At 36.3% G+C, this 12,471-nt stretch overlaps 1 protein-coding gene and 1 long non-coding RNA gene across 2 annotated transcripts; one reads left to right on the top strand and one right to left on the bottom strand.

The window, feature by feature from the left end:
• Positions 1-184: 184 nt before the first annotated feature.
• LOC113671622 (uncharacterized) lies at positions 185-11,679 on the bottom strand. Its single transcript, XM_089210315.1, has 10 exons — positions 11,530-11,679; positions 11,284-11,422; positions 10,564-10,720; positions 4,263-4,311; positions 3,758-3,796; positions 3,481-3,569; positions 3,287-3,302; positions 3,022-3,089; positions 1,998-2,105; positions 185-1,282 (listed from the first exon to the last, which is right to left on the bottom strand). Exons 1-10 carry the CDS (start codon positions 11,639-11,641, stop codon positions 1,142-1,144), a joined length of 918 nt encoding a protein of 305 aa, XP_089066441.1. The 5' UTR covers positions 11,642-11,679; the 3' UTR covers positions 185-1,141.
• LOC149043516 (uncharacterized) lies at positions 6,497-8,339 on the top strand. The gene is made up of 3 exons (XR_016187897.1): positions 6,497-6,636; positions 7,671-7,796; positions 8,197-8,339. It is a non-coding gene; the product is annotated as an uncharacterized LOC149043516 (long non-coding RNA).
• Positions 11,680-12,471: the final 792 nt, after the last annotated feature.

Below are 12,471 nucleotides of genomic sequence, written 5' to 3'. Positions count from 1 at the left end.
GATCAGTTTGTGAAAATAAAAGTAAGCTTAAGCTTATATTTCACAATAATATATTTTCCTATCGTTTCAAACCATATGTTTTTTTCGTGGGCCATTTAATAAGACCTGCAGTTAAGCGTTAACTTCGCGTTTGCATTAGCACTTGAGTTTTAAGAGGATATTTTTTGGTCGCTCTTTTCTTCGATTTTTATCTTGTACATAAGGTATTTAACACGGTTGTTTCCCACTGCAAGGCTGGGCCAATTCACGCCGAAAAAAAGTCGAAACAAAAACAGTCGCCAAAAAAAAGGGACTAAAAACAGTTGGGAAAAAATTGTAAAAACAGTCACGAAAAAAAAGGGAATGTGAAAACAGTCGCGAAAAAAAAGGGACCGCAAAAAAAGTCGCGAAAAAAAAAGCGACTACATAGTTACAAGAAAGCGCGTGCACCTACAGGCTTTGCGATGTGCCCCAGTTTTCTTCTTCCCTGGGGGCGCTTTAACTATTCATCAAGCGCGTGCACCAACAGGCTTTACAAACAGGTTTTACAGTGTGCCTTCGCGCATTCGTGAAATTTGCTTTGGAGTTCGAGGTTCGAGTATTATTTGAATATGAACTATGGCGAACGTGCTTTCCAGAGGACGGTCGTGTTGTTAGAGAAAAGAAGGAATGCTGTTCCTGTAAATGCAGAGATGAGCAGATTCGTTAACGCCAGGCGGGTGATGAACACCGCCTTTACCAAAAATCACACTGCCTCTCCGATTGGCGACGTACTTTGCAGCACTTTTCCTTCTTTGGCTGGAAAATACCTGAGTGGATGCGTCGTAGCTAAGTCACCATGTGAAGTTTCTATTTAATTGATGATGCCTACCGATAATTGTCCTAAAATGTTCATACAAGTGCCGCGACACTTGTGGGAGACTGACGAGACTATTCTTCTCCTGACCAGGGACCAGGCTCTTTTAGAGCCGCAACGCTTGGGGGAGATTGACAAGAATATTCTCCTCCTGGCAAATGAATAGGCTCTGGGAGAGTTTTTCAAGACTGTTCACCGCTATAGCAGGGAAAAGGCTTACAGCAAAATTCGCAATTATATGTCGCATTTCTTAAATCGCCACACTCCCTGGATGCTTATGTTTCCAACTAGTGATATGGACCTTGACTAAAAGCAAAGAGGAGGTCGGGCTCTGATTTCAGGTTCACTCATTTCTTCAGTCCATACTACAAATGGGAACCCTGTGTACAAGGTATTATGTCTTTCATCTTTAAATGATGTCACAGTGCCAGCCGCTCCAAAATCACCCTTGGGATACAAAAAAAAAAGTAAAAAAAAAAAAGTAAAAAAAAAGAAATGTACATGTCCAAGAATAATTCACGGCCAGGTTTTTCAAAGCTAGGTTAAGATAACCCAGGGTTACTGTGGAATGTGTATTCAGATTTAAAAGCTTTAAAAGAAAATTCAGTAGCGCTACTTATGTATACAATTTGATGATAGGATGCCCTGAAAAGAATAAAGAAAATTATCCGAAAAAGGCTTTGGAGCAAAGGAATAAGAAACCTAGATTAAAATTTAAACCTAAGTTTGTGCTTAGATGAGGCTTTGAACAACTGGATCCAGGTAGACAAATTCTTAGTACTCTTTGATTTATTGTGCCCAAAAATCATAAGTGCTGCAGGAGTAGTGTTTAATTTGAGCATGCAGAAAGATTTGAGGCAAGTCGCAGAGGTTTGCCTGGGATCTGGCACTAATAATGCTCATTATCAGTGCTAGACCCATTGCAGACCTGATGGCCGCAAGCATTCTTTGAGGCCTCATAATCTTTCTGCAGGTGAAGAAATGCCTATGCCAAAGCGCTAAAAATGAGGGTCTGCTCACAAGCTAACAGTTCATTTCTGCTATAAAACCTCATTCCCTGCCAAACGTTGACCTTGAGGTTATAGTATGGTTTAGCTCAGATTTTTTGTTTTATTGTTAATTACAAATAATCGAACAGTAACAAAACTTGTCACCGCATTACCTTTTTGTTGATGGCAATCAAGGCCATTTCAAATGGTTTAGTAGCTGTTCTTGCTTTTTGCTGGGCTTCTTTGATCACTAACTCACAAGATTCTTGTGGAGAATGGCCCTGGTTGAAATAAGTGCTAATTGTGATTCACTTAGCTGGGGAAAGGGAAAGATTATCCCCTTAACTCCCAAGATCTGATTCTTAACTCTCCCTATATTTGTCACACATTTCCTTGTAAATTAGTACCAAGAATTTGGTGGTAGATCAAGATAAAAACTTTTAACTGATGAGGTTAGGTATTCTCATTACCTGCTTGCTGAATAATGCATTGATATTACATAGAGAAGTTACATGTTAATCACTTCTGAGAGTTTAAGGGTTGAAGAATGGGAAATTTATTATGATATGAAAAGAATTCCTTATTCAGTGAAGTTATTAATCTGGTTATAGTTACAAGTCTTAGATTTCTTGTATTCACTTTCATTGTGTTGGATCACAGACTGCTCTTTACTTTTTTCAATGTTGACAATATTGGGAATCAACCTCATCATGCAAAGCTGATGTACATAATTGAATAAAGCTCATGACAGAATTTTGAAAAAATAAATGCAGTCATTTACAGGAGATTTCAGGTCTCATTGTGAGTGGTGCAAGATTTTAAATTGGCAAGATTCTGGGTTTTTTAGGGGTAGTTAAATTCACACCCTTTGTGTACTGGAAGAGGCATCTGAGCAGAGCCAAGAGTTGGGAGTACCTGGCTCACAACCCAGAGGTCCCAAGGTCAAGTATTCCAATGATGCATTTGTAAATAACAATTCACTATATAGCCATGGGTCTCTCTTTATTCCATGTAGCTCTGAAGTTGTAATTGTTGATTTGCACAGTGCCACTAGCCTTAGTACTAAAAACTCTCCCTGTTGTGGACAACAAGCTAACCAATCAGGATGTTTTCTGTCAAGTAAAACAGTTCCAGGCCATATTGGTTTTGGATTACTACTTTCTTCAATTCTATATTAGAAAATACAAATCAACTTGCCTGCCTCATGAGTTGAACAACATGAAAAGCAGGACAGAATCTCATCATTTTGTCACCATCCCCAGTAGCTGCAAATCAAATTAAGACAGTTACATGTAGCAGTCTCTAATCTGCGTCTTAAATTCATTTCAAGCAATACTGCTCCATTTAATTTTGCAGGACTTATAAGCAGACTGGAAACACCTTCAAAAACCAGATCAAAAATCAGAAAGACACCATATTTAAAATCAAGCAAAAGGTGTGTCCTGACCATCTCAAAACAAACCTGCTGCTGCTCCAATCTGAAAAATAGAAAAAGAAAAGTTTGGAATATTTATCTCAACCAGCAGAAGATATTCATATTCAGCATATAAGAAGCCAGCATGCACAACAAGTTGAAAATATATTCCAGTTTCATGCTACCTATTTTTTTTAACTGCTACAATTTGTTACACTGTAGAATGCTCACAATTTACTCACCTCATTATCAGCATATAATCCTGACCCTGGGAGCGGTGAATCTCCAACCCTGCCTGGGTGTTTGAAGGAAATCCCACTTGAAGAAACACCTGTTGCAATAAGATGCACTTGAATATTTTAAAAATATAATAAACACTTAAAAACTGTATTTCAGATCAGCAAAACTTTTTCCAGTAATTACATAATCAACTTTTCCAAAATACAGTGTACAAATAAGTTTGATATTGACTTTAAAATAATTCACATCCTACTATTTCACTGCATGTTACAAAGTTACCTGCAACAAGATGGCTCCTTGAGTCCATGACCAAAATGCCTTTCAAAGAAAAAAAAACATATTACTATTAACAGGCATTGATCAGCACATAGCTCAAGTTTCCACAAATTTCTTACAGATCTAACAAATATCTTCCTCACAAAAACAAACAAAATGACACAGCCACTGAATGAAAATCAACTTTTTATGTCCACTGTTACAAGGGTGAACTGTAATTTGAAGTGTTACATGATTGTAGTTTTGTTAAAAAAAAAAGGGGAGGGGGAGGGGGGGGGGAAACCAGAGAATGTGGAGAAAAACCAGTGGAGCAAGGACTAGAAACCACTAAAAAGTGGTACTAAAGCATACTACCTTGTCTAGAAATAAAACTGAATTTAAGCACTGTGAGATTTAACAAAAAGGGGGCAGGGAAAAACCTAAACAAATCAACAAAAGAAATAAAATGTGCCATTTAATCAAAAGAAGAATTTACTCAAAACCTTAATCAAAAGCTGCAACTCCTCACCTATGGTATCATGGCCTCCTTCTTCTTCACCTGACTTCTCAAGAAATTTCTACTAAGGATATTAGACAAATGTTGATGGTTATCATAAGTTTACAAGGATCATTATTTTCAGCACATTGGTAAGGCTTAGAATGACTAAGGAAAAACTGCTTAACACACCCCAGGTGGAAATCTTATTAAGATCTTGGAAGATCTTGTAAGATCTTGGAAGATCTTGTAAGAATCTTATAAGATGGCAATTAAGATGAAGATCTTACTAAGATCTTATTAAGAATTAATAATCTTAATAAGATCTTGCCAAATTTCTTGAACAAATCTTAACCAGGTTTGAGCATTGTAAGATCTTAAAAGATCTTATTAAGTTTATACAAGAATCTTGTAAGAATCTTGACAAAATTTAACAACACATGGGGATTAAGATCTTGGAAGGTTCTTAACAAGATCTTATTAAGTTTATTTAAGAATCTTGTAAGAATCCTCACAAAATTTTACAAGAAATGGGGGTTAAGATCTTGAAAGGTTCTCAACAAGATCTTATTAAGTTTATTTAAGAATCTTTTAAGAATCCTAAAAAAAATTTTACAACACATGGGCATTAAGATCTTGAAAGTTCTTAACAACATCATATAAAGTTCACTTAAGAATCTCAGTTGTAAGAATCCTAATCTTTAAGAAAAGGAAGATCTTACAAGCTTCTTGACAAGATCTTGGTAAGTTTGTTAAGAATCTTAATAATTAAGTAAGATTTGTAAATGTAACATCATAAAGATTCTAGACAGGATTTCATCTAAAGTTCATCTAAGAGTTTTGTAAGAATCAAAATTTTAAGATCAGTAGGAATTTAAATGTTCTTGACAAGATTTTATCAAGTTCATTCCAGTACATTCTTGAGTAACTTGAAATGCTTATCCTGTTCTGTTCATAAGAGAGCATGGGGATGCATAAGGCTTGAAACCTCTCACACCTGATGTGAAAAATCCCATGTCCAAAAGGGGATCAAATAACGTCAAGTAAGCTTCCATGGTATGGTGTGCAAATTTCAGACCCGAGAACACAATACACATGCAGCTGCTTTCTAATGAGGTAATTGTTCCACTGGAATTATGGTATCAACAGATTAAATTTGGACAGACTTTTCAGATTACATTTGATGATTGATTATGAAATATACTGAACAGCTAGTTTAAATAATCACTAATCATGTTCATAGGGAGTGTCTAGAAAGGGATTAAACCTTCCCATCTTTGCCTTGAACATAAAGACACCCATAGATAATGTCACCACATTCCACAAGCAAGAGACTTTCGCTGATATGGTTCAGAAAAAAAAATATGGCAGTATGCAGACAGATGGCAGAATGAAAAGATGTATTTAAAAAAAATTTATAGCTAGCTACTTGTAAAAATATTTTTCAAGAAAGTTGCACGAAATTTGTACTTTCACCAAGGCATTCCACGCCACAGCGCATACGCAGAATTGCAAATTGTACACTTGATCGTTGTTGTTAACCGTTTTTGCATCATATCGTTTCGGACAAAGTTCGACAGAAATTCTACTTTGGTCGAGTGTTATCTGCCTGGTTGAGAAATTTAACCGTGCCTTACAGCCCTAAAGAAGAAGAATGATTTTGAGAATTAGGATTTTACCGACCAAATTCTTTACAATATAACTAACAAATAAACATCGAAAATTTGCAGACCGGTCAGATGGCAGAAATTAAAAGTATTTTTAAAAAGTTTATAGGTAGTTACTTACAAAATACTTGCGAGAGTTGCGTGACATTTTGTACTTTCACTAAGGCTCTCCCCAGTCTCCCGCTACGGCCGGCGCAAAATTACAAATTGTTCACTCGACCGTTGTTGTCAACCGTTCACGCGCCATTTTGTTTCGGCAAAGTTCTACAGAAATTTTACTTTGGTTGAGTGTTATCTACCTCGTTGCGAAATTTAATTGTGTCTAAAGCCCTGGCGAAGAATAATGATCTCGAGAATTAGGATTTTACAAGCCAAGTTCTTTGCAAAATCACTAATGTTACTGTCGCTTAAAATACAGAAAATGACGCAGTCGGTAAGTAACATGAGTTTACAGCACACCAGAGAAGATAAATCGCGTTTTGCTTTTCTTGTGAAAGAACACTACGATTACACATTCAAGGTTGCGATATCCTTGTTTTATTCTGTCACGTGAAGTGGCCTCAGGTGAATAGTTTACTCATCTAAGCAGATAGAAAGCACATGTATGATTGTGCACGACACTCGCTTCATAACTCAAGGAACACATTGGTCTTGGTAGTTTAAGTATCTTGAGAAGATTTCCAAAAAAGCAACTAGTGCACGACTGCAACTGAAGCAAATGAAGGCAAATCATCCCGAAGGTAAGTGCTACTGACTTTTATTCATTAAGTTCACGTTATCAACATTACACATCTGCTGGAAGGTGATGCGATAGACTTATTTCTCGCACTTTTTAGATTCTTTTAGCATGGACGAAAAAAGTGACGATAAGTTTATGTAATTGCAAGGCCACGGTATTTTTATATAAGGCAAATCATAAAATCTCGTCAGGGTTCGATTTCGTCAGGAAGCGTTTTTGTTTAGAATTGAGTGGAAACTGACACGAGATGTAACGCTATCATCATCAAAACCCCGTAACGGCGGCTGCTAACCTTACTGCACTTGTAGCAATTCTCTCAAGTCAGTTTTAAAAGAGAGATTGTTCCGGATTTAAGTGTTGTAGGCAGAATCATCGTAGCTTCCAGTCGTCTCGCATGGAAATGGTTCACAATAAACAATTAATTTGTCTTCGGCTTTACTAATAACCACTAGAAGTTAAGCTAGAAGGGTGCAATAACAACGCGAAATCGATTATGGAATTACTTTATTCCCAAATAATGAATTATAAATTGCCACGTTCTACTTAAAAGTTTCCACTGATGATGATGAAAGCCAAACTGGGTTTGATTATCACGACCATGTCCACAGTGATGGGAATCTTCCCAAAGCAAACAAAAATTACCAAAAAATGGGAAGTTCTTCTGATGATGTAAGAACTCTAAATATTCAATGTTGGTGCATGATAGTTCATTTCCCCCCTCCTTCAAGACTTCATTGACTTAGATGGCTTAAGGAAGAATTTTGGCACTGTTATCCTGTTAATTTTTACTCTAACACATTCTATACCTGTATTAATTCCATGCAACATTTTTTGTATTTTGTTTGGTTCTGTTTAGTTTTTATTTGTTTTGTTTTGTGAATGTGTGTGTATTTTTTTCTGGTTTTCATTTAATGCTGAGTCATGATTCCTTGCTTCCCTTTCTCACAATTTTCTTTGTTCTAAAGGTTAATGAAACTTAATTCAGTGGAGGGATTGCTCAACAAATGTAAACATTTTTTCAATTCATATTCACAGGAGAACTGGAGAAATAGGATCACCTGTAAAAATGATTTTATCCTGAATAAAGTAGACTTTGAGTCCCATCTTAATGCTACAAGCACAGAATGGGATAGAAGGGTGGCAACTCCTGATTGTAAAAAGGTAATTTTTCATTTATCAACTTTTTGTGGGAATTTGGAATAGCTGTTTCAGCAGTGCAAAGCGTAAACAAAGTTTGTTGGATTGGAGTTGGGCAGTGCAAATTGCCAAGATTCATAACTGGGAACCTGTGCATAAAAATTTTGCTCTTAAAGATGATAAATTCTTGTTAAAGATAGTCACTACCTCCTTTCCTTTGCATACAGATGAGGCATGATGGTGATCAAGGAGAACCATTGAGAAGCTCCTCCCCTCTACCTTAGTAAGTACTCCTCACAATGAAACCAAGCTCCTATTACTCCTCTCTGGCAGGGATTTTAAAAAATACGCTCTCAAGGTTTTATTATATTTTGTACCTGTATACCAATTACTATTTTCTTTTTTTCTTTTTTTCTTCCCACAGGAGCCATAAATCAGAAATTTGGTGATGCCCAAATGAATAAGAGGTGGTCTCAAATAAGGCTCTACTTGAATAAAAAAAATTGCTTGGATTCCAAGAGAAAAGTTCACAATGTAGAGGGCAATGTTGAATGAACTAAAGCTTGGTTGATATTTGTACAAAATTGAAATATTTGCAAATTTGCTTGTCAAGTAGCTGTCAAATTGACTAAAATACCAACTGAGATGAGTGTTGTGAGCTTTAATTCTTTGAACACGTTTGCTGCAATACAAAATTTTGTTGTTTTTTTTTTTGTTTTCATGCTTAAATTATTCTAAAAGAAGAAAAACCATTGCAGTTTGAATCAAACGAAGAACAATTTAAAACTGGGACATGCCTTTAGTTATTATGGCTTATTTGTGTAAGGATAACTATGGTAGTTCAAATCAAACTGTCAAATGACTCCAACAATTAAAACAATTGTTTTTTTTAAATTTTTAAAACACACCAAAGGGAAGAACAAGAACTCTTCTTGTACAGTTGTCATTTAAATCGTGCATGTTTACCAGTTAACGTTTCTTATCAAGATATTTTTTAGTAATTAATTTCACAGTGTTGAGAATTTGCAATAAATTTTGCTTAATGTTGGATGAAGAAATTCTTTCTTAGTTGTGATCTCCATTCCTCAATCATCCAGTTACTGAATATTGCATAAACCATCAGTTACCTACTATGGTCTGAAAAAAATATGATACTTAAGAATTTTTACAGATTCTGCAAAAATTCTTGTAAGTTGTTTGAAAATCTCACAAGTTCTTGTAAGTTCTTTTAGAGATCATTAAGACATTGTTGAGAATCTTAACAAGTTCTTTTGAAAACTTGTGAAGGTACTTAATTAAGATTCTTGTCACAGGAATCCTACCAGATCTTGTAAGATTCTTGTAAGTTTCTTACTAAGATACTTATCAAGATTCTTAGTTAAGAATCTTATAGAATCTGGTAAGATCTTGTCACAAGATTCTTACAAGAATCTTGTAAGATCTTACAAGATCTGGTAAGATCTTGTCGCAAGATTCTTACAAGAATCTTGTAAGATCTTACAAGATCAGGTAAGATCTTGTCACAAGATTCTTACAAGAATCTTGTAAGATCTTACAAGATCAGGTAAGATCTTGTCACAAGATTCTTACAAGATCTTGTAAGATCTTACAAGATTCTTGTAAGATCTTACAAGATTCTTGTAAGATCTTACAAGATTCTTACAAGATTCTTGTAAGATCTTACAAGATTCTTGTAAGAATCTTGTGACAAGATCTTACAAGATCTTGTAAGGTCTTACAAGATTCTTAATTAAGAATCTTAATAAGAATCTTAGTAAGAAACTTACAAGAATCTTAGTAAGATCTTAATAAGATTTCCACCTGGGCACTGTAACTCCCATGTATGATAAAGACTGAATTTCTCCTTACAATATCAATACAATATCAAGCAGGCAAGTGATAAGAACAAAGAAATTGTCAATTAAGGGTTTGCATTGTATAAGTTAATGAAATAACAAATTCTCCCTACTAACAAAAAAAGAATTACATGGCAGAATGTAAGGAGGAGAATTACTAATGAGATCTTGGGGGTGACAAAGTTAAACCAGGATTTGTAGTTGCCTGTGTCAGCATAGCTTACTCATTCTACTGAGTGACAGTTGACTGTAGTGTCAGTGATTCAAGGAAAAATCATTGTTTAAGTATCATAACCCAGCCCTCCTGTGATTGTAAACTGCAGTTTACTAATACAGAAGGGTTCAGCCAGCTACATCTATTTGTAATAACTTATCAACACTTGAGGAGCAGGAAAAGAAACAATACAGATCAACTGTTTAACCCTTTAACTCCCAAGATCTGAATGTGAATTCTGCCCTCAAGTTACATATATTTCTTCACAATTCATTTACAAGAACTTGGTGTTAAACCAAGTTAAACCAAGATAAAAACCTCTACCTTACAAGTATGGGTATTAGTATTACCTGTAGGTTGGATTATGTATTGACATTGTAGGTATATACAGTCAGATAGAGGTTATATGTATCACTTCTGGGAGTTGAAGGATAAAATAATTTTTTGTTACTAGGGAAATGTCTACAGCAATACAAAATCTCCTTCCTTAATGCTTTACACCCTGACATCAGTATGTATATTCTCCACATTATTCTCTTTACATTTCTTAAGTTGCAGACAAGGAGAATTTGTTTAACAATCAATAGCTTCTTTAATTGATGATCAATCCCTCAGTTCTCATGACCTTAATGTTTGATTCAGGGATGACATTGTAACGAGAAAAAAGATGCTGGTCAGTCTTTGTGGTTTAAGGGTTGGAAATTTCAAAAGTTTGGCACACCTGAAATGCTTCTCTTGACTGCTGTGTCTGTAAAGCTGAATTTGATTCCACAGGGAACCCATTACGCTGAGCAAACTCCTGTGCACCGCTTCCCACAAGCATACTATGAGGTGACTTTTCCATCACACATCTTGCAACAGAGAAAGCAGTTGCAACTCTAAAGAAAATTAATCAAAAGGTTAAGTGGAGATTAATTGTCAGTTAAACTGTCCTCAAAAATGTTTTCTTTTCCATTTCCTGACCAACCAACTTTCCTTGAAAAAAGCATAGAAATAAAAGAGAAAAAAATTTCCAGATAGAATGTTTAACAAAAGGAAGGCATCAGGAAACAAAACATTTAATAAAGATGGCTTTGCTGATTACAATCAATTGATATCACCTGCCAACAATCAGCGTTCCACAACCCTTTAAAGGGACCAACACAGAATTTGACCTTACTCAATATAATAACAAGCAGAAAAGTAATGAAAGTAAAGTAATATCCAATGCCAAATTCTCCAAACTAACAACACAAGAATTGTATGGCAGACACCAAGGAGAATTACTTATGAGGTCTTGGGAGTGAATGAGTTAATGATTGCCCAGAGGAAATTATTAAACTTTCATGTACCTATCAATGGGGAATAAGAAGCCGGAGAAAGGATGAGAAAATTGACTCTCCAAAGCCTGAAAATATCAATCACCCCTCCCCCCAATCCTAGGGAAAACTAGTGCTAATACCCTTGCAAAGCAGCAACTGCTCCAAAACGACACGTATCTCCATCCATGACTGCCGCATCACACTCCAAAATACCCTTAGAGTTAGGTAATCCTCCTCTCCCAACAAAATAGAGACCTGTGTCAGGATCTTCTTCAATTACTAAAAAAAAAAATCCTTGTGAGCGCAACTAGATTACTACGTTAAAATAATTGATTTTTTTCTGCAGCATGACAAAAAACTTGCACAAAAGTTTGCAACCAAATTACAATTGATTCCACTTTCCAGTGCATCAATACATCCGTTCCCTTCTCGTAGCTTTCTAGAGATCAATTTCACCGCTTCTAAGCTAAATGGCCAAGTGCCCACAACAACCGCCATCTTGACCGTGCATCATCTCGTAAACTGGAAACGAAACCCACCCGCTGGCCAGGAGCAGACACGCAAGGAAAAGCTGCTTTGGAGTAAATCCGTCATGTATGGGGAATTATTATCCCCACAACATATATGTCCTGTACTTAACTTTAAAAAAATAATTCCCAATCCAAGACCCCCGAAACTGAGACCGAAGACCTTAGACACGAAAAAGAAAAGAAAGCGAACTCCGATTTAACGTTTGATGTAATTATCGGCAATTTCGCTTTTGTTTAACTAATAAATGATCACGTTGCGAACGGAGAGGTTGTCAACCTTTTTTAAAACTGGCTTTTTTCTGTGAAGCCATAAAGCGTGACGCAAGCTTCCTGAAGGAGTCTTCGTTTGATTTGCGAGTCTTCGTTTAATTTTCGGGTCTTCGTTTTCGGGTCTCAGGTCTTAGCTTTCGGGGGTCTCCGTTTTCGCTTCGACCATAACATAATATCGTAGAGAGGTTAAAGAGTTCGGAAAACCAAAACTCACCGGAACAATGGGGATCGAATTCCACCAATCGCTTACTCGCCGGGATACAAATGGTAACACGTGAACTGCCGACCCCATCGCCTGATGAAGACTAGCAGTAAGCAGTCGAAACGTCGCGATCTACATCTCAAGTGACTACATCGAGTTGTTTGGGTTATTTTGCTTCTCTGGTAGCGATTTCAGGCCATTTCGTTGCGTTTTAGCTGAGATCTCATCTCACTACTACCTGTACTAAGACAGGCAGGCAGCAGTGAGGAGAGAGCTCAGCTGAAACTCGACGATGACAACAATGTTAACAATACATGTGGAAATAT

The sequence above is a fragment of the Pocillopora damicornis genome, chromosome 6 (genome assembly GCF_964200805.1).
Source record: "Pocillopora damicornis chromosome 6, jaPocDami1.2, whole genome shotgun sequence".
In the NCBI taxonomy this organism is placed as follows: domain Eukaryota; kingdom Metazoa; phylum Cnidaria; class Anthozoa; order Scleractinia; family Pocilloporidae; genus Pocillopora; species Pocillopora damicornis.
This window is presented reverse-complemented; position numbering and strand designations above follow the sequence as displayed.

Excerpts from the sequence above, each read along its gene's own strand:
- LOC113671622 (XM_089210315.1), bottom strand. The coding sequence starts at position 11,641 with ATGGCGGTTGTTGTGGGCACTTGGCCATTTAGCTTAGAAGCGGTGAAA. Across the intron at positions 11,423-11,529 it reads ACTGGAAAGTGGAATCAATT|TAATTGAAGAAGATCCTGAC; the intron begins GTAATTTGGTTG and ends TTTTTTTTTTAG. Across the intron at positions 1,283-1,997 it reads TGATTGCCATCAACAAAAAG|GGTGATTTTGGAGCGGCTGG; the intron begins GTAATGCGGTGA and ends TTGTATCCCAAG.